Genomic DNA, 20,782 nt, shown 5'->3' on the forward strand with positions numbered 1-20,782 from the left:
CACAGGTGAGGCATTTGCCACTCCACCTGCTTTCCAGATCTGGACACTCCTCCGCTCATTTGTGGATCTTCACCAAGTCATCAATAATGTGAGCCTCAGTTTGAGCCAGGGGTGGTGGCGGTGATGTGTGATGTGCCCATGGCTGAGGCTCTGTCTGAGCCTCCGAGAGGTGGAGTGCTGGCGAGCCCAGCACACAGGCCACAGGTAATGTGGGGTGGTGGGAGGAATGGCACCTTGGGGCTGGAATCTGGTCTCTGACTCTCTCTGGCTTGGGGAATGTGGGCAGTCACCACCCAGAGTGTTTCCTCAACTGTGAAAAGACCATCACACATACCCCACGTACCCCACAGCCTGGTTGTGAGAGTTACATACAATAACCTGCGACGTTGCCCCTGCCCCTGAGAGCAGCTGCCCCTGGGACAGTCCAGCACAGAGTAGGTGCTCAGCCATCTGTCACGGTCATATTTTTTTAAAAAAATATTTTATTTATTTATTCATGAGAGACCCAGAGAGAGGCAGGGACACAGGCAGAGGGAGAAGCAGGCTCCTTGTGGGAAGCCCGATGCAGGACTTGATCCCAGGACTCAGGACACCCTGAGCTGAAGGCAGAGCTCAACCACTGAACCACCCCGGTGCCAGTGCCGGACAGTAGGCTTTTCTTGAGGACAATGCTACGGGCTCTCTTTTATTGAAACAAACAAACAAACAAACAAACAAACAAGGCAGGGGGAGAGAGTGCAGAGCCCATGCGGCCATCACTTTATGGCTGGGGGTGGACATGGGGAGTTGGGAAGGCCCAGGGGGCACTGGGTCTAAGCTGGGGCATGACCCACCTCTTTTCTGACCACTGGCCCTGCTTTCCCCCCCAGCCCCGGTCTGCCCTGTGCTGTGTTTGTCAGCTTCTTCCTGGGCCCTGGGTTGCCTGGCTTGCCCCCCTCCCCCCGGCACTGGCCAGGTTCTGTTCCTCTCTGCTCCCTGTGCCAGACCACAGGCTCCTGCAGCTCTCGGCTCTTGCTTCCCTTCCCAACCCAGGGCCTGAGCTGAAGACTTAGAATCTGACAGCTTGGGAATTTACACCATGGAGGGGGAGGGAGGGCTAGGGCACATTCCAGGGGAGGAGACTTCTCAGACATCTGGCCACCCCCAAGCCCGCCCCCCAAGGCTGGGCACAGACAGCAGGGGCCCCAGGGACTATCTGTTATCAGATCTGACTTCCAACTTCCTGTTGAGCCTGGGGGGTGGGGTGAGCCTACAGAAGAAGACTGGGCACTGGGTGCTTCTACTCCTGGAGGTGGGAGAGAACCTGCACTCTCTACCTTTCCCAAATGTTTGAGGCTTTGCTCCTCTGACTCATTTGGCTTTCTCTCTCTCTCCCTCTCCCTCTCCCTCTCTCCCTCTCTCCCTGGAGCAGATATCCAGCTGGGAGGCAGGTGTGACAGAGCCTGGGAGCCCGGGATCTTTACCTAATGCAGAGGCCTCTAGGGGAAGGATGGAGGCAGGCTGGCCCCCACCTGGCAGAGGATGCAAAACTGTCCTCACCTAAGTGGGGCTCCAGCCCCCTCCTCCTGTTTTCCCACAGGCCAATACAGAGCACAGGGTGGACGCTCAAGAAAGTTATGAAATCCACCTAAAGCAGCCCATGGCCTCTGGCAGGGACTTGGTGGATTGTGAGCCTGTTGTCCCGTTCTTTGCTGTGGCCTGTCACGCTGTGCCCTGGTTGGGACCTCGCCCCCCTCCTTCTAGATGCTTCTGCACCCAGGTCTCTGTCCTCCTGTTTGGAGGCTGCTGGGTTGGTGGCTCCTGGGGCTGGAACATAGACGTGCACCGCATGCAAGTCGGGAAGTCTAAGGCACCTGTGTGGCTGCCCAGAAGTAGGCCGTGCAGGGGCAGCCTCAGGGCCTTGGCAGTGCCGGGAGAGTCCCCCAGGTGCTGTCTTCGGAGGCCCCTGCAGGAGAGCCCCTCCCCACTTCCACTGTCCCAGTGCTGGCTCTCTGGGGTTATTTGGTCTGTGAAGGTGTGCACGTGGGTGCCGTCTGCCTGCTGGGTCCGGGTGTCCGCTCCAGGGCCGGCACCGGCTGCGCTCACCCCCGTGAACTGTGCCGCCCCAGGTGGTGCTGAGCAAGCACAGGCAGCAGGGGAGTGGGAAGGGCAGAGGGCAGAGGGCAGAGGGCAGGGGGGGGCTCGGCTGGCTGGGCGCGCGCTCTCGGACCCCTGCCCGGGCCCCGGCGGCGGCGGCGCTCGTCGGCGGGCCCGGGCGCGGCCGGCAGGTGGCGGTGCGCCCTCGGCTGCGCGGCGGCGGCGGCGGCGGCGGCGGAGCGCCGAGTCCCCTCCTCCCGCCGGCTCCCTCCCCTCGCCGGCTCCTTTCTCTGCGCTGTCGCTCGCGCTCCCCGGCGCCCTCCCGCTCGCCCGCCGAGGTCTCCCTCGCCCGCGCCGCCCCGCCGCCGCCCCCCGGCGACCATGGCGCCCCGGGGGCCCCCGCGCGCCCCGAAGGGCCCCGGCCCCGCCGCCCGAGCCCCGAGCCCCGGGGCGCCGCCGCCGCCGCGCTCGCCGCGCTCGCGGCCGCTCCTGCTGCTGCTGCTGCTGCTGGCCGCCTGCGGGGCGGCGGGGCGCTCCCCCGAGCCCGGGCGCCCGGGTCCCCGCGCGCTGCTCACCCGGGCGCCGCCGAGCCCGCCCGCGGGGCGCGCGCTGCCGGGCGGCGGCGGGGACGGGGTCGGGGTCGGGGACGGGGACGGGGACGGGGACGGGGACCGGCAGGCGCGCGCGGAGCCCGGCGCCCCGGGGCTGGGTCCCGCTGCCGCCCCGGGTCCCGGCGAGGATGGCGCCCCCGCCGCGCACCAGGGGCGCCGGGCGCGGGCGGCGCCGGTGGCCGGAGCGGCTTCGCGGGCGCAGGTCTCGCTCATCAGCACGTCGTTCGTGCTCAAGGGGGACGCGACGCACAACCAGGCGATGGTGCACTGGACGGGCGAGAACAGCAGCGTAAGTCCCCCGCGGCCCCCGCCCCGCGGCCCCCGAGCCCCCGAGCCCCCATTCCCGACCGCCCTGCTCGGCCCGGCCGTTCCCGGAGACTTGGGGACGCGAGGCACCTCGGCGGCGCCCTGCTGGGCTCCGAGCACCGGTTTCTTGGGGAGTGGTCCCCAGATGTGGGAGCGCCCTGCCTCGCAGGTTTCTGGGACCCCCAGCCACCTCGGAGGCGCCCCCGCCCCGCCCCCGCCTCCAGATTCCAGGTGACGCGGAGGGGCATCTCCCGAGGCTCCGGGACCCCGGTCGCCGGGTGCCTCCAGGTCCTTCAGGACCACCCCAACTCGGTGTCGCGCCCCGACCGCTCCCAGACTCCACCCGGTCTGCGTTCTGGGATTTCGGCTGCGGGGACCCCCCACCCCGGGACCTCGCTCCGCGGGCTCCAGGAGCCCCGGTCGGCTCAGCCTGGGGTTCGGGGACCCCCTCTCCGGGTTCCCCGAGTGCGACCCGGCTGCACCTGGCCGCGCAGGAATCCGCGGACCCACGGAGTTGGGCGCCCGCCGCGCTCTCAAACTCCCTGCCCGCCCTCCCCTTCCCGCTGCTCTGGAAGTTGGGCTCCCCCGCCCTCGCCTCCTCCTCCTCCGTTAGGGTCCTGGGCGCCTCCTTCCTCCGGCGCCCCGCGATGGCTCCTGTCCTTCCGGGTTCCCACCCGTCCTTATTTTGTGTGTGTGGTGCATCACGGGGTTTGGGGATGCCCTCATATCCTTCCCCCGGGGCTGCCCCAGCCTCGTTCTTCCCCTGGGCAGATGGTCAGTGGTCGTACCTGGTCGCCTCCCAGCAGCCCTAGCGGGTCATCTCCAGTTTTGGAAGAGTCGGGGGAGGTGGCAGCTGGTTGTGTGGGGAGTAGAGCTGGGACTCTCCGCTTACTCCCTTCTATGGCTGTTCGCTGGGGTCTCCCCCAGGGGCTCCCCCACCGCCAGCGCTTCTCTCTGACAAAGTTCTGAGGCGGCAGCAGGGGCAGTACCCCCGCGTGCTTTGGGAGTGGAAGGGTGGGGATCTATGCACTCCCCTAGCCTGGAAAGGGGCTGTAACGTGGGCTAGCGGGGGAATTTAACCCGCCTCAGCCCTCCTGGGTTGATGGGGGTGGTTTGGTGAGGTGGATTCTGGGGGATGGTACTCCATCCCCTCTCCAGCCGAATCCAGGGGCAGCACACAACGGGCAGCACTGGGCACACTTGATTGGTCCAGAGCCCAGGGCCCTGCCATTCCCCCTCCTTAGCCAGCTGGGAGCTGCAGGCACAGACACCAGGTCTCTGGTCTTCGGTCATTTGTGCCTCTCTAGTCACTAGAAAGCTGGGGTGGAGGGTGGGGGGCGGTTGCATTGGCTGCCCGGAGGCCAGCAGGGGGCGCTCAGGGTGCCAACGGAGTGGGAGTGGGAGTGGGGGGTGGAAGGTGCCTGACTCCAGGTAGCAGGCACCCCTCCCTAGAAGAGCCCTAGGCAACCGTCCCCATCTGCATCATGAGAGAGGGGGCAGACCCCGCGTGACAGTTGGGCTCAGCTTTTCATCACTCCCCATACTGGTGAACAAGCCCTGTGCCATAAGCTGTAACCCCGGAGACCCACGGCTCAAGGAACACTGAGCATTTGAGGTCATCCTGCGGCGCCAGACTACCTCCACCGAGCCCCTACCCCCACCTGCTCAGGTGGTTGAAGCAGTTGTTAATCCAGTGCCTCAGTCATTTTTGATTCATGGGGTGGCAGGGGGCCGTGTGGCAGAAGGGAGAGAGGGGCACTGAGGATGGAGGCCAGCCTCCCAGGTAGGACCCACTGGCACCCAGCACCCACCCTGTTGTGAGCACAGAGCCAGAGGGCTGGGCAGCCTCCTTGGAGAGAGTGAGGAGGGGGCTTGGGCCAACGGGGAGAGTGCAAGGTGGGGTAGGGTCAGGGCGAGGTGGGGGAGCTTCAGAGGAGCTTCCCCAGCTTTGCCCCCCGGGGCACATTGGCTGAATCAGGGACTGCTTTGTAACTAGGTGGCTTGTTTCCTGGGTACTGGCAGGTGAATTCCTGGAGAGGGGCTTGGGAGGGGAGGGGGTTGGACTTCTCTTTGGTCAAGGGCAGGAGGTCCAGAACAGGAGCTTGAAAGGGTGCATCTCTCCCCTGGCCCCCTGCAAAGGGGAGGGCAGGGGTAGCATGTGCAAAGCAGGGCAGAGCCTGGCACTTAGCACACACTTAGGAGGCGGAAGCTAGAAGTGCTTTATTATCATCAGTGAGTGTTGTTGTCAGTGGGGTAAAGAGAAGGCGAGCAGCAGCATTGAAATTCTTTTTTTTAAAGATTTTATTTATTTATTCATGAGAGACACACACACAGAGGCAGAGACACAGGCAGAGGGAGAAGCAGGCTCCATGCAGGGAGCCTGATGTGGGACTCGATCCGGGGTCCCCAGGATCAGGCCCTGGACTGAAGGCGGCGCTAAACCGCTGAGCCACCTGGGCTGCCCAGCATCGAAACGTTGACCCAGGCTTTCGGCTTGGGTGCCTTCTCACTCCTGCCTCCCTCTTCCCACTCACCCATCCTCTGGAGTGCGATGTTGAGGCCCATTGTGCTCTCTGCAAAAGCAGGTCATCTTCTGGCCTGGGGAGCAGATGGTGCCTTAAGAGTACCTTGGTGCCTGGGGAATGCTCAGGGTGGGAGGGAAGGCGAACCAAGCGCTAAATGCAAATGTGTTTCTAATTGTTACTGTCTCAGTGCACAGGTGCATATGCAGTGCTAGCATGGCTTTGTTTTCTGGGCACAGGAGCTCTTAGAACCAGCTTTGACTCCCTCTGTCCTCAACTGGCAGCCACCGGTCCAAAGATATTAGCCGGGATCCTGCACTGGATTTAGCCTCCGTTTGAAGGCACCATCTTTTAAGGCCACGGTGGGGAAGAAAGGAACCTGCAGCCACTTTGCTGAGGGAAATCTTTAAAAAATTTTATTTCACTTAATTTGTCCAGGTCAGGAGACCCGAGAAACTGTTCTTTGCAGACATGGTCCACAGGAGCAGAGAAAGCGTTTGCTTTACCGTAGCAGGTGTTTTTCAAAATTAAAAAAAAAATAAATAAAAAGCATTTGCTGAGAGGGACAGACTTTTTGAGGTAATATTTTCGAGCATCTGCAAGAAGGAGTCACAGGAGGCAAGAGGCGAGCCCTTGTGGCCGAGCACTGGGAACATGTGTGCATATTCCTTCCCACGGCCCGATTTCTTCCTGCTCCCATGGAGATAGGGAAGTGGACTTGCTTGAAAGTTCAAACACTGCCTTTCTGTCTGTTGAGCTGTAGAAACAAATTGTTATGTGTGAAATTAATGTTTCATCGAAACCGCTGGGCATTACCTTTGAGGGATCCAAAATGGGCTTTGCACGGACGCTCCAGGTTTTGCTTCTCTTGAGCTGCCCTCAGAGACAGAGGTAGGATTGGAAGGTGGAAATCATGCGCTTGCTTATTTTGCTTATTTTAAGTATATAGCTCACCTGTGCGCCTCCCTCTTGGCACTTGAACTTCAATTTTGGTTCGTCAGCTCCCTTGGACTTGAGCTTGTTTGACCAGACCTCGTTGATTCGGCATTGTTGCCGCTATCCATGGATGAGCACCTCTTCCCCTCCCCTGGCATCCTCCCCCACCCCATTTTCCACATTTGTTCCGTGCTGTGCCTAGAGGATTGGGGATGTCTAGGGGAATTGTATACAGTGGTGATTCCGAGCTGGTTAACCACGTTCTCTGCTCCAGGGTCTTGAGGAACCTGGTACTTGTGTATATTTTATACCCAGGGAGGCAGGGCTTCAGAGCAGACGTATGGAGCTTTCGAGGGTGTGCATTGGGTCATGACAACTTGCCAGATGTCGAGTTCCTTGAGAGCAGGTGCATTAGTGCTAGGGATGCCGTGTTAAAGCACCACAGACCGGGCAGCTTGAATGATAGAAGCGTATGTCCTTGCAGGGCTGGAGGCTGGGAGTCTGAGATCCAGGCGCGGGCAGGGTTGGCTCCCTCTGAGGCCTCCTTCCTTGGTGTGTAGATGGCTGCCTTCTCCTGTGTCCTCATGTGGTCATCCTCTGTGCGTGTCTGTGTCCTGATCTCTTCTTTTTATAAGGACACCCATCGGATTGGATCAGGGCCCACCTGACTGGCCTCATTTTAATGTAATTTTAACCTCTGTAAGGACCCTACCTCCAAAATGCAGTCATAGTCAGAGGTACTAGGGGTTAGGATTTCCGCATAAGGATTTTTTGGAAGGGGGCACAATTCAGCTCATAGTGGCAGGGACGGGGTCTCTGTTACCCTTTCCCTCTCTGAATGTAATGTGGTGTAACCCAGACTGGTCCAGTGGGATAGAAGGGAGGGACACCAAAGCTAAGATACGAGGGGCAAGTGCCATCTTCCCTGGTGGGGAAATCCGGGGAGGTGGCATGGAGGAGGTGGTATCAGAGTGGGCTTAATGAATGAGTGGGAGAAGCATATGGGAGATGGAGGAGAACACTCAGTGGAGAGGAACAGCTTGGGCCAGCTCTGAGAGGTGGGCATTTACAGGTGTGCAGATGTGGTCTAAAGAGACGGTGAAGGCATGGTGCATGGAGACAGAGGGAAGAAGTTTGGAAAACACAGGTGGAAGTCAGCTCCTAGTGGAACCTAACAGGAGGCAGGAGAGCCCAGGATGGCAGTACGATGTGGTGTTGGTTTTTTTTTTTTTTTTCAGTTTTGACTTTATTTATTTATTCATGAGAGACACAGAGAGAGGCAGAGACACAGGCAGAGGGAGAAGCAGGCTCCTTGTGGGGAGCCCGATGCAGGACTTGATCCCAGGACCCCAGGATCACGTCCTGGGCCAAAGGCAGACACTCAACCACTGAGCCATCCAGGTGTCCCTGTTTTGGTTTTTCTTGAAGGTTAAAGGCTTTTACTTAGAAAGGCTGAAGTGATTATATGCTAATTGCACCAGCGAGATCGTACAAGAAATGACTTGAAAACCCCCTTTTGATACCCCTGGGGACTTGGATTCTGTCCTTTGTGCTTTATTCTTTCTATAGACCTCTGAGCTTAGGTGCAATTGAGCAGAAACAGGGCTTAGACTCCTGCCCATCATTGCTGAGCTCCAGACACGCCGCGGGGCCTCTGAGTAAGCAGGCCGGGTCGTGGTGCTGCTGCCCAGGGCAAGTCCGAGCTGTTGGCCGTCCTGTTTCCTTCCACGCAGTTCCCTCCACTCCTGTCTTCTTGCCTCTCGGGCATCCACCTGCCTTCCCGCGTGGTCACAGTGAGCCGCTTGCTCAGAACCTGCTGGCCTGGGGTGTGCCTGGCCTGATCCTTCCTAGCCTGGAGATCTTGGGCACGCTCATGAAATTGGGGCTTGCTGTCTCGGAGCTGGGCTGTGGAGGCTGGCAGGCTTGCTCTGCAGGGTAGGGAGGTGATCCATCTTGTGCTCAGACAAGGGCCTGGCCCACAGCAGGTGCTCAGGAAAGGATGTTAGGGTCCCGTCTGAGTTTCTCCCAGCACCCCGGAGTGGGGGGCAGAGTGCCAAGGGGGCTGGTGAGGCACCTTGGAGATGAGGCTTCCAGACAGAGGCTCAGAGGGGAGGCAGCCGTGACACCTAGGCCTGGGCTGACCCTGGAGGGGCCGTGGGAGGGAGTGGGTGTGGGAGAGGTTTCCAGGTGAGGGATGTGGCTGCCCTGGCTCTGCAGGCCTCTGTCTTTCCCAGGGTGGCACCGGCTTTCCGGGTCCTGGCCAGCCTCCAGTGTACAGAGACCATAAAGGCCTTCTCATAAACTTTAGGTTCTTGAATGAACAGATCCAGATCTGGTGACAGAGCTGACTTGCAGCCTTATATCTGATGGCTGTGGTTTCTTGGGAGGCGAGCTTGGTGGCTCCAGGACATAGGGTCTTACGGTCAAGGCTGCTGAACGTTCCATGTGGTATTTTGGAATTCCAGGCCACCACGGGGCGAGCTTCCTGGCACGTTGATGTAGGGGCTGGATTGGAGAGAGAAGTCTGGCTCACAGGAGGCTGAGCTGTGGCTGATATGCGTGGAGATGGTGGGCATCCACCCAGATGAAGAGCATCTGTCGTGGAGGCCTTCACCAAGGGTGACCAGTGGCCGCCTAGGCAGGGGCAGAGGCAGAGAGTGTCAAGGGATGCGGTGACCAGGGCTGAGTACCTGTCACACATTTGCTATCAGGATGAGGGCCGTGGAAGTCCCCCAGGGACCCTGGGCCTTGTGGCTGGGCGGAGAACAGTGAGAAAATGGGGGAAATGTGTGTTAGGACAGTAAATGGAGATGTGCATGGGGTACGCAGAGTCTCAGGAAGTGCCATACTTAGAGAGACGCCTGCCCTTTGCCTGGGGTGACCCAGGGTGACCCTAGGATCTTGTGTACTCTCCCTGTGCTGGGAGAGACCCCATGAGTTTGAGAGCCCCAGGTGAAAAGAGGCTGCACATTAGCTCTTAAATCGGCTGCTTTCTCTGGAGGGTTAGGTTCTGGGGAGACAGTGATGAGCAAGATCAAACACAGCCCCTGTCCTGGTACCATGTTTGGGCTGGACAGGAATTCACAGAGCATCTTGGTGTCGTGAGAACCTGCTCTGGGGAGGTCAGGGAGGACTTTCTGGAGGAGGTGGTAATGAAGCGGCTCTGAGGGACCAGTAGAGTGAGTGTTGCCTGGGCTGAGGAGCAGATTAGGATGGAGAGTATGAAGGCCATGGGAGAGGCACAGAGGCCTGAAAAGCCTGGACCACTAGGACAGAGAAAGGACATCCATCAGTCAAGAAGCTTGGCTTGAAGGCAGAAAAACGGCCCTATTAATACAGTTCCTGAACACGGTGCACAAATCTACTTTTACTTGAATAAAGTGGCTATTTAATTTGTAGTTGCATGAGAGTTCCTGAGAGTATTTTAAAGAGGTCATAAATTAACTCCATCCTTTACACGCCCCTTCAGAGTAGAGTGTGGCTTAGTGCAGGGGCCTTCCAAAGGGTTGTGGTTGTTTTTCATTTTCATTTTATTATTATTTGTCGGAGGCAGGCTCGGGCCCTGGAGGACGCCAGCAGGGAGTACATGGTTGAAGCAGTCAGAAAACACGCTGGGATGATGCTGAGCATCTCTGTGCCTTTGGGGGTCTAGGAAGATGCTGAGGTGGAGCTTGTACGTTGGCCTTGTGTATGGGGGCATCCTCTTATTGCTTCAGCCTCCAAAGATGGAGTTATTTATAGATTCTGACAAATGGCGCATTTCACCCTCACCCCTCTTAAAGGCCAGCATTTCTGTGGGTGCTTTGTGGAGTGGACAGGGATGCTGATGACCTGAGATGCCAGGCTGTCGTCACAGTTCCCAACCACTGTTCCCAATGGGTTTGGAAGCCCTGGGAGCAGGGAAGCCTGGGTTTCGGGGCTGGGACCACCAGGCCTCCATCCACAGCATTTAAAGGGTTGAAGGCATGCCTGCTGATCTGTTCACAGCCTGCTCTTGCTGTGGGAATCCTGGGAAAGCCTTGTGCAGGGTGGGAGCTTGGATTCTGTGCGTGGAAAAAAGTGCCATAAAACATGAAATGTGCCCGAGGCTGGGTCCCCCTCAGTAAGACATGCTGGCTGGCAGGCTGTGACTTCCTAGACCCTAGGCACTCCTGGTGCTGGGTCCTGGCTCAGAGGAAAGCGGACTGTGGGGACTGGGGATGCCCCGCACTCACCGGGCCCTGGAGGGTTGCATGCCCCTGACCTGCTCCGACTTCTGCAGAAGGCAGCAGCAAAATCTTTGTGACTTAAGCCCTGTGTTTCAGACACGATGTGTCTTGTGCTCATCATCTTTATCCCAATTAAGTTCCTTTGTCGCCTTAAAAAAATTAATAGGGATACTCGAACGTCAGCTCTCACAAGGATGAGTGAAGGAAAAATGAAAACCCGGGTGTTCTTTTGAGGTGAAGAAGTTCTCCTCATTTTGCATTTCTGTAGCAGTCACTTACGGTGTTTGCACAGCACATTACAATCTTTTAATTAGTTTCTTCTCACACTACCTCGACGATCTTAAAATAACCCCACTCTCCTTCCTCGGTAATTTTCTTGCAAAAGCAGATAATTTCCTTGCAGCGTGGAGCTCGCCTGGACTCCAGCAGGGCACATCTCTTGCATGGCGCCATTTCCCGATGCTCAGAGATAAATTCCGTTCGAATCAAAGTAAGAAAAGACCCAGGCCGAGTGTGGCTGCTTCTATTCAGATCAATTCTAATTCAGAACGGGTTCTTTATGAGGCTTGTGCAGCGCACGTACTTCCAAGGCATCAGAAGCAGAGATAGCATCGCGCAGGCCTCAGCCGGCATCCCTTGGCTAGGATCAGCTGGAAGCTTCTGTGTCTGATGTCACTTTATCTTATAAAAACAATTCCTCATCATTTACATCGTGCTCCTGATGAGTAAGAAGGACGTTAATCGTCATGGTTGCCGGGTTCTCAAGGATGTGCCCAGGGCTGTGCCAGGTACCTCACTTGCATTGCCTCGGTTAAGTCCTGGAACAGTTATCAGACCCACTTTACAGGTAAGAAGAGTAAGGTTCCCTGGAGCCCAGATGCTCGTCTGAAACCACACAGCTAATAAGGGTCTGAGTCGAGGTTTGAATTCTTTCCCTCTGAAGCCCAAGTGTTTTTTATTTTAGTGTAAGAAACGTCTTGTCTTCTCTTTCTTTATTTCTTTCTTAGATTTTTTTATGTATTTGTGAGAGACACACAGAAAGAGGCAGAGACACAGGCAGAGGGAGAAGTAGGCTCCTTGCAGGGAGCTTGATACGGGCCTCAATCCCGGATCCCGGGATCACGACCTGAGCCGAAGGCAGGTGCCCAACCACTGAGCCACCCAGGCATCCCTGGATCACATCTTCTTTACCCATGCATCCATCCATGCATCCATCCATGCATGGGGCTGTTCCTACCTTCTGGGTGCTGTGAATCATGCTGCTGAGAGCATGGGTGTACAGATACCTGTTCAGGTCCCCGTGTCCACTGCTTTTGGGTGTGTACCAGAAGCCAGGCTGCTGAGTCATGTGGGAATCCCGGGTTGATTGTTTGGAGGAGCCCAAGGTCTTAACTCCAGCAGAAATTGCTCTCGTGTCTGCCTTGAGTTTTGCTGGCTTGCCCATTAGTTGCACGATTGCAATCCCCAAAGAAGTCCACCACCCCGTGTTTTTTGGAGGAGAAATATCGACAGTGATAGAGGCGATCCCGCGTCTAGAGAGGACCTGGCGGTGAGACTGTGCGTGGGAGTGGCTTTTGTGTCTGTTTTCTTCCAATAACCCTGATTCTGCCAGCGTGACCCAAGGGAGGGGCTGTTGCTCAGAGCCCAGGAAAACCAGCTCTGTCTGCGTCGCAAAGTCAGGATGCTGGTTGGTCTGCTGCCCGGCCAGGGGGCGGGGGCGGCGGGAAGAGGAAGGCAACTGTCTGATGGAGACGCAGTCTTGGAGCTGTTGCTTCCCTAAGGTTGGTGGTGTGCATTTCAAGTTCAAGCTCATTTCACTTCCCCCCTGCCTTTAGGAGCTTTCCCCTATTGACTACCTCATTGACCAGTTAAATAATTCAATTTTCCCTCAGTAAAAATAAAGCACTCGATAAAAAATCTCATGTTTTTCTCAATTTATGCCCATCGATACCACTTAACCCCATCCAAGTTTATTTTCTGATTTATCTTTTGACCATTGGATGGGGCTTCTGGGTGTTTTATTCCTGCAGCAAACTTCCTTCTGTGATTTGGGGTGGCTGCTCTGTGCCTTGGCTCGGTGTCGCCCCAGGACGCACACTGGGGGGCTTCCTGGCTCCAGGGACCTCCCCCCCAATCCTGGCATGGGGGTTCTTAACCCTCTCTGTACCATGGACTCCCTCACCCCAAGTCTGGAGAAGCCCATGGAACTTTGTCAGGAGGTCGTTTTTAGAATGAGCATAAAATAAAATATACAGATAACAGGATTAAAAGGAAACAGATCCTATGGCAATGAAGTTATTGAAATACTGGAACGAATTTCTTTACCAACGCATCAACGGGAGCCAGCAGAAGGCAGGTTCTGTGTGCGTGCAGAAGTAGCAGTGATGCCGGTAGGCCGTGGCCCAGGGAAGAGAGGGGACAGACAGATCCCGTGGGAATGATTTCTCTCCCGCCACCCCTCTCTTCCCCAGCCCTGCTCCCCATGTACTGCGGCCCCGGGGCTCTAGCCACTCCCTGGCCTCGCAGGTGCCTGAGACTTTGGGCTTGGAGGGAGGGGGCTTTGTCTGCTTGTTTCTGGCTGTCCCCCAGTACCTGGCTCCTAGTAGATGCTCAGTAAGCATGTGAGTAGGACACGAGTGACCACTGGTCCTGGAGGGCTGCCCAGGGCTCAGAGGCCTAGCCTGCTGCCCTGTCTCCTGTGGGTCTGGGAGAGGTCAGAGCAGGCCCCTGCTGGCGGTCACTTGGCTGGGGAGACACAGAGCCGAAGCTCCCTGTCTGCTCTCTGCTCTTTGAAGCACTGACTACTCCCCAGCCTGGCACAGAGAGGGTCATATTGGCTTCCCGGAGAGATGGAGAGATCGGTTTCCTGCTTGAGACGAGGCTGAGTAGAGAGCCATCCAGAAGCTTCTGACTCATGGCCGTGGCTGTGTGGCCAGGCCTCGGTGCCCTTGCCACACCTCCTACCTTTGCCCTTTGCCCTCCAGCCAGGACCCAGGGCACTCTGTGAGAGGTGAGAGGTGAGAGGCACCTGCTGCAGAATTAGGGGCTTTAAATAGTGCCCCTGGTTCCAGCCTCATTTCACACACACGAGACAAAATGCCCAGGACAGGGCTGCACTCAGCTTCTGGACCGAGGCAAACGACTGGGTAGGCTGGGCTGCTGTCTCCGGCAGAGCTGTCCTTAGCACCGGCTCTGGAGCGGAGGGAGCATCGGCTTCTGCTGGTCTGAGGGCCCTCTCTGGTCCCTGCAGTCTAGCCATCCATCTGCCAGCAGCCCTGCACTGCGGGGTCCCTTGGGCTGGCCTCTCAGAGGCGTGTCTTCTTTCCGTGTCACCTTCCTGCATCATGTGTCCCCTTCAAGAAGGTCCTGCCTTTGGAGGCTGGGGTGCTAGCAGCACCCCCTTGCAGCATCCTCCATGCCCCCTGACATGCTGCAGACAGAGCTGCGGGAGCATGCACCAGCCCCTCCGGGACCTGCTGGGATCTGCCAGGACCTGCCCCCATCCCTGCCCTGGGGGTGCAGGAGGAGAGTGCTGGTGTGTGCGGAAGCTGCACCACTGAGCAGCCAGCTCCAGGGCTGCGGGTGGCGGGGGTGCCAGTCAGGGCCGGGGGATGGGGGGCAGGGGGGTTGGTGTGTTTTCATTTTCTTGAACCATTTGCTCAATTACAGCGAAGCAAAGCCCAGCCGTATTCGTGAAACATTCGGCTCCAAGTGTCAGCTCGTACAGGGAGTGTTTCTTGTTGATGGCTGGGTTTTCACAAGCTTCTTGATGTGAATTATTGCCTGGAATGCTCTCCTCTTAAGATCCAGTCAGACTTTCTTTCCATCCAGTCCCAGGCGAGCAGAGGCCTGAGTCGGCAAGAGGAAATCCGAAACCCTTGGCCCTCAGGACTGGTCTAACTGAAGGGAGCATTGGAGCCAGCTTCCCTAAGATCCCCCCCACTTCCTGAGATCCCCCCCCCCGCTTCTCTGAGGTCCCCCCTGCTTCCCTAAGATCTGCACCCCTGCTTCCCTGAGGTCCCCCCACTTCCCTGAGATCCCCCCGGCATCCCCCACCCCTCTGCCCCCCAGTCCTGGACCATCACCAGTGCCTTCTCTGGCTCAGAAAAGCAAGGACGAGCCCTAGACATCAAGGCGGCCTTGTCCCTGCCTGGCCACCCCTAGGGTGTGGAGGAGGGGGGTCTTGGGACAGTTTGGAGCTGGCCACCTTGGCCCCTGAGCTGGGAGAAGGAGGGGGCAAGGGTGCTGTCCGTGTGGTGTGGCAGGGAAGGAAGCAAACTGCTTGCAGTCCTGTAGGCCACAGGACAGTCCTGCCTTCTGGAGCAGTTTCCAAATGGCCTCTCAGTGGACACTGTCCATCGAAAAGTTCAGGGAATTACTGTCAAGGCAGGATCTTGGCAGAATGGGGCTGAGGCAGGGCTGGTCCCTCGGCCCTCTCCTGTGGATGCATTTCCTGGGGCCTCTCCCTGTGGACCAGGCTTCAGTCTAGGCTCCATGGCCCAGAGAAAAAGCAGCCTCCTGACTGCTGGGGCTTCAGCCTCACGGGGAGATGGGCAAGGATGCCACACTCCTGACCCAGCCATCAGAGGCTGATCGCTGGCCTTGGGGCCCTGCTGGCTCCATGGCCCTGGAATCCAGCTTGGCAGGCTCCTCCTCCAGGCTGAAGCCGAGAGGGGAGCCATCCAGAAGCTTCTGACTCACAGCAAGTGGCTGTGTGGCCAGACCCGGGAAGCCTCAGGGAGCCCAGGCTCCTCCTCCAGGGAGCCCCAGAAGCCCCAGTGCACTGCCTGTGCTGATTGAGGCACCTGTCCCAGGACAGGGGCAGGAGCCCTTCCTGCTGCGTGCCTGTGGCTCCTAATCATTCCTGGTGTGCGCCCAGCCTAAGAGCAGGGCTCACATGGCTGGTATAGGGATGAGAGGCCGCAGCTCCGTCGCCTCTGCCTTTGTCTGGGGCCCAGGGAGCCCCTGGGGCTGGGCTTGATCTCCTGCTGTGTCTCCCCCAGCGTACCCCAGATTCCTGTGGGGATGAAGCCCCTTGTCGCCTTGCTTATTGGTGGCCTCTCCCTAGTCCCATAGATGAGCTTGTGGCCGTGCTCTGGTCTAGGGTCTTGGGAACCCCAAGAAGGCTGATGGGCTGTGTGAGCCTGCCTGGCCCGCCTGCCCTGACTGCCCTGGCTTGGGACGGGCAGAGAGGAGGGTGGCCCCATCTGCCTCCCCATCATTCCCCCAGCACAGATAGCGTGGCTCCCACCTGCCCCATGGCCCCCACCTGCCCCTGACCACACTCAGGCCCTCTTCACAGCTGTCATCCTCCACTGGGGTGTCTCCTCTGCTCTGTTGCCCCTTGGCTGTGAGTGGCCCTGGCCAGAGGCTAACCTCATGGAATTTTGTCTTTCTCATCCTTAAGGGGTAATGAGACTGTCCTTGACCTTGCTGTGGACAGAAAGCCAGCGTGTGTAAGGGCTGGGCTGTGTGCTGGGCCACCAGCTTCTGTTCACCCCTGGGTGAGGCAGGGATACCCCTCCTCACCCCTGCCACACTGCCCCATCCTTTGGGGACATGTTCCCTCACCCTGCACCTCACTGACCTCCTTCTCTGGGGATCCTAACACCTTCCCACCTTGCGCCTTGGCTGGTCCATCCTCCATCCTGGGGTGTTCTCCGGGGTGGGCGTGTCTGGTGAGCCTGGATGGAGCATCGGGCCAGAGGCCCCCCTGCAGGAAGGGAGCCTGCCAGACCGTCAGAGAGGGGTCAGCTGTGAGGTCGGCTTGTAGTGCTGAGACTGGCCCAGGCTTGGCCCAGATCAGTCATATGTTTGGAGGCGTGGAGGGAAGAGCCCCCCAAGAGGGCAGCAGAGCCTTACCCCTGGCTGGCATGTGGGCACCGATCTGTGGGTTTGGGATCATTTCCAGTCTGGGGTTTGCTGGATTCCCACGCTCACCCCAAGGCTGGCAGACCTTGTTTTCAGTGTGATGGGAGGAAGGTAGAGTCCCAGGATGACCTCCCGCGTGTCAACAACTCCAAGAATCTCACTGACACCCTTGGGGTTTGGCCTGAAATTGTACTTCCCTTACAGGGTGTTTGAGAGAGTGGGTTTGGTTTGCTCATTGGACAGTGAGTAATGGAGAGCCTGTTCCAGGCTGCACCTGCCTCCAGGTGAAGGGGTGACATGGCTGAAGGAAGCAGGGTCCCTGCCCAGGGAGAGGCAGTTGATGAGCTGGGGACACAGGGCAGGAGCGGGTGGGAGGGTTGCTGTGCTGGATGCACAGGTGTGTGTGTGGGTCTCTGACTGGGGTGGGGGAAAGCAAGGGTCTGTGTGAGTCACTGGCCAGGGAGGGTGGAGGGGGTGGCATTTCCCTGGAGGTCTGCTGGGGTCCTTAGCAGTGCTGTGCAGGGCTGCGTGTGGCCAGGGAGTGCTCAGGGCAAGTGCCTCGGCTGGCCCGTCCTCCTGGGTGCTTATCCACCCACATCTTCTGTTGCTGGGGACCCGTGTCCTGCTGTGGACCTCAGAGGGTGCCGGGGATGGTGGCTGTGCTGCTCATGGCTGCTTGTCCTCTCCCAGGCAGGTTCCCCTATAAAATGGGGGTACACAGTGCCCGGCTATCACACTGTCATGGCTCCAAGGCGAGAGAATTCTAGTAAATGCCAATCACCAAGCCCAACACCCGGTGTCTATCAACTCTTTTTATTTTGGGAAAAGGGCCTAAAGACCCGCCACCTGCTGACCAGGTCCGTCATTCCTGGGCCTACAATGAGAAAGGTATTTGGGGGAGGTCAGGGGGCAGTGGCCAGCTAGCTGCCAACAGCTCAGGGTCCACAGGAGGAGCTCCTGCTGCTCCTCAGACGCCCGGGAGTTCATAGCAAGGCTGAGTCAGGGCTGCAGACTCACCTGTGTAAGAAATTTCTCGTGTCTGCACTTTTCCCCTGAAGTCAGTAAATTCTGTGTCCCCGTCCTACAGCAGGGAGCAGAACTTGCCCCTGAGCCTCCCTACCTGGAGAAATTTGGGAAGGCTTCCCAGAGGTGGTGTCCGCGGGGAAAGGCAGGGGAGACGGAGGGCGGGCATCCAGGTGGTGGGAACAGCAGGGCAAAGACTCTGCTGGGCAGAAGAGCCTAGAAGGGAGGGCCCACGGGAGGAGCTGGGAGGGGCTTTCAGCTCAGGTGCTTCCCTGACCTTTTTGTGGCGCCTTCCTAAAGGCGTGGCTCTGTGGATGTCCCCTGGAAATTCCGCCAAGTGCATGCGCGTCCCACCCACCAGGCCATTAAGAAGGAAGCAGTGTGAGCACGGAGGGGAGGGGTGAGTGGCTAAGACTCCGTTGGCTAATCCGTAATCCCTTTTCTTCTCGTTCTACCTGGAAGAAAGTACAATGGCATTTTTTTTCAGAGCGGGGCCAGAGATAATGGATAGTGTCTGTTTCTGCATATTTCTGTCACGAGTGTTCCCGGGCTCGGTCTCGTGTGTGGCCCGAATCTCCACGGCTTCCCTGCCTGGAGGCCCCGCCGGCCTGTGTCCCCGTACGTCTGCCTGGAGGCAAAGGCCTGTGCCTCCTAGCCCTTGCCCACCTCGCCTGGGCTTCTCTTCCTAGCCCCGACTGGGACATGCTGTCCACACCATATGGTCCCACCTGATGGTGTCCTGGCCGACTGGTCAGGCCTTCCGCTCAGGCTTAAGGTGGGGTGTGTGTTCCCATGTCCTGGCTTTCCCATAGCTCCTGTAAAGCTGCACACGGAAGGGAGTATGTTAAGCAGGAGTCTTGATTACAAGTCATAGAAACCTGACTCCAAGTAGCTTAAGTGAAAAGTAGACTCGTGGGCTCACAGATCCAGGCAGCCCAGGGGGCTGACTTCAGGCCTGGCTGACTGCAGGGGCCGTAATTCGAGTCTCTCTATCTCTGGGCTCTGCCTCCTGTGTGTTTGCCTCCTCCTCTAAATGCCCACTCAGGTTGTGGCTTTGTGAGAAACTGAGGCTAGCCTGCCGGTGCTTCCCAATGAAATCCGGAACCCACATGCCTGCCCTGCACCCATCACCCCTGCCAGAGGGCTGATGTGCTCTGAGCGCCAGGCCCCGACCCCAGAGGGGGCCAGGCTGCAACCATAGACCTTGACTGGCTTTGTTGGTGGCACGGTGGGCGGGTGGGGAGGGTGGGGGTGGGTGGGGTGGGGGGGAGGAGGTGGTTATCCTCCCACCTTGGGGGAGCACCCAACACTATCACATGATGTCCCTTTCCCTCTCCCAAAGTCCCTGGAGTCCCAGAGGGGTCAGTGTGATTTCCACTGGAAAATGTGGCAGGACCACCTCTGTTCACGTGGGCAGGGCCAAGACAGGCTCTATCACCTCGCTTTCTTGTGGTTTTCTGTCTGTTGAAGCCCCAAACCTGGTTGGTCGGGGCCACTTGGCTCTGGTTGGGGCCATGTCTACCTCCACAGGGCTCCTGAGTAGAAGAGGCCCTTGCTATGACATCTGCCCCCAGGATGCCTGTGCCCCGTGGGCTCACTGGGACAAGGCTGGTGGGTAAAGCTTTGCAGCTACAGGTCGCAGGGCAGGGAGAGGTGGCACCACCTAGCAGTGGCCTTTGAGTCCCGGGCATGGGTCACAGGGTGGCCTGAGCAGGGCTGGAGACGGTCCCATCTGATGGTGACTGAGACTGGGATGCCCTGGGTAATAGCACCGTCGTCCTGGCCTGGAGACCAAGGTGCCAGTGGTTTCATCCCTTAGGGGGTTACTTTAGTCTTTGAGTGTCCCTCCAAAACCTTTTTAACTCAAGGAGACCACGGCCTGGGGAGGTTCAGTGGCTGGCACAGAGTCCAACGCCATGTGTGGAAGTGGGGTCCAGCCCCGTCTGCGTGTTCTCAGGCTGGAGAGCCTAGTGCTGGGCCCTGGGAGAGGCTCACAGATGCCCCCTCGAGCCCTGGCTGCAGTCTCAGGAGTTGGGGTGGCTGGCGCAGGCTTCTGGGGCGTTTATGTCACATCCCACCCCTGAGCTGTGACATTCCCTCTGGGGAGTGAGCTGAGGGCCCCCTGAGCATGGACTCCCTCTCCTGGGGACTTGGCTGCGAGTCTTTGTTGCCATGATTTCGCCTCCAGCCCGGGTGTCTGACAGGAGCCGCGGGAGAAGGTGAGTCACAGCCGGTCTCCTCTGGTCTTCCGAGAAGGAAGCCAGCCCCTGCTCACGGCTCCTCTGCCAAGAGGACAGCTGTGGGGTGGGAAGGCTCTCGTGTGTTCATTCATTCATTCATTCATTCACATGGGTGCCTACTGTGTGCAGGATGGTGGCTGAGGACCAGGATAGACTCCCAGGGTCTCAGCATGACCAGGGTGCTTGGGATCCCTCCAGTGATGGGAGGCTCACCCCTTGCTGAGACAGCACATTCCAGGGTGTCTGGTCTCTGCCGAGACTGGCTGAGGTCAGCAGTGCACTGGGGTTGCAGTACGAAGACGCTGCCCCAGGCAGATCAGGTCATCTGGATGGATGTAGGATGCCTGTCTTTGCTGGTTGGGTTTCTGGGCTGCGAGTCTGTTCGGCTCAGAGTGGGGGGTGGCGCCAAGCCCTGTCGAGGGGCCCAGCATTGCCTTCATGTGACGGCAAACACTGGAAGGCAAAGGCTAGGGAGTCTTCAAGAATGTGGAGTGCCGCCACCCTGTGGAAACCCCCCAGCCCAGGATGGGGCTACCTGGTGGCCAGTGGTGGGTGGCGGGTGGGGGGGTCGGGGGCCAGGGTCTACGGCCATGTCTCCCTGTATGAGCTCCCCGGCTGCTGTTAACAAACGACCACCCACTTTGGTGGCTGAGAACACAGACGTTTTCTCTTAGGGTTCCGGGGGTCAGAAGTCCGAGGTCAGTATCACTGGGGGACAGTCAGGGTGTTAGAAGGGAGGATCTAATCTCCTGTGTTTTTCAGCTTCTGGAGCTGCCCTCCTTTGTTGGCTGGTGACCCCTTCCTTGCCCCTGCTGGCCTCTGCTCTGTGGTCACATCTCCAGACTCTGACTCCATTTGGGGTTGCCTGGGCTGTCCTTCCCCCCGCCCCTGCCGAAGCTCTGCTTCTATCACATGGCCTTCCATGTCACATCTCTCTCTGCCTCTTCTTTGTAAGGACCCGTGATGACACAGGACCCATGCCCATCGTC

General features: G+C 58.4%; 1 protein-coding gene across 1 annotated transcript in view; it reads left to right on the forward strand.

Moving 5' to 3' along the window:
• The first annotated feature begins 2,457 nt into the window (after positions 1–2,457).
• SORCS2 (sortilin related VPS10 domain containing receptor 2) overlaps positions 2,458–20,782 on the forward strand; it is a 458,407-nt gene continuing 440,082 nt past the window's right edge. Inside the window, exon 1 of the mRNA XM_072802937.1 lies at positions 2,458–2,976. Within this exon, the coding sequence (XP_072659038.1) occupies positions 2,458–2,976 (519 nt within the window). The remainder of the gene's footprint in view (positions 2,977–20,782) is intronic.

Source organism: Canis lupus, chromosome 2 (genome assembly GCF_048164855.1).
Source record: "Canis lupus baileyi chromosome 2, mCanLup2.hap1, whole genome shotgun sequence".
NCBI lineage: Eukaryota > Metazoa > Chordata > Mammalia > Carnivora > Canidae > Canis > Canis lupus.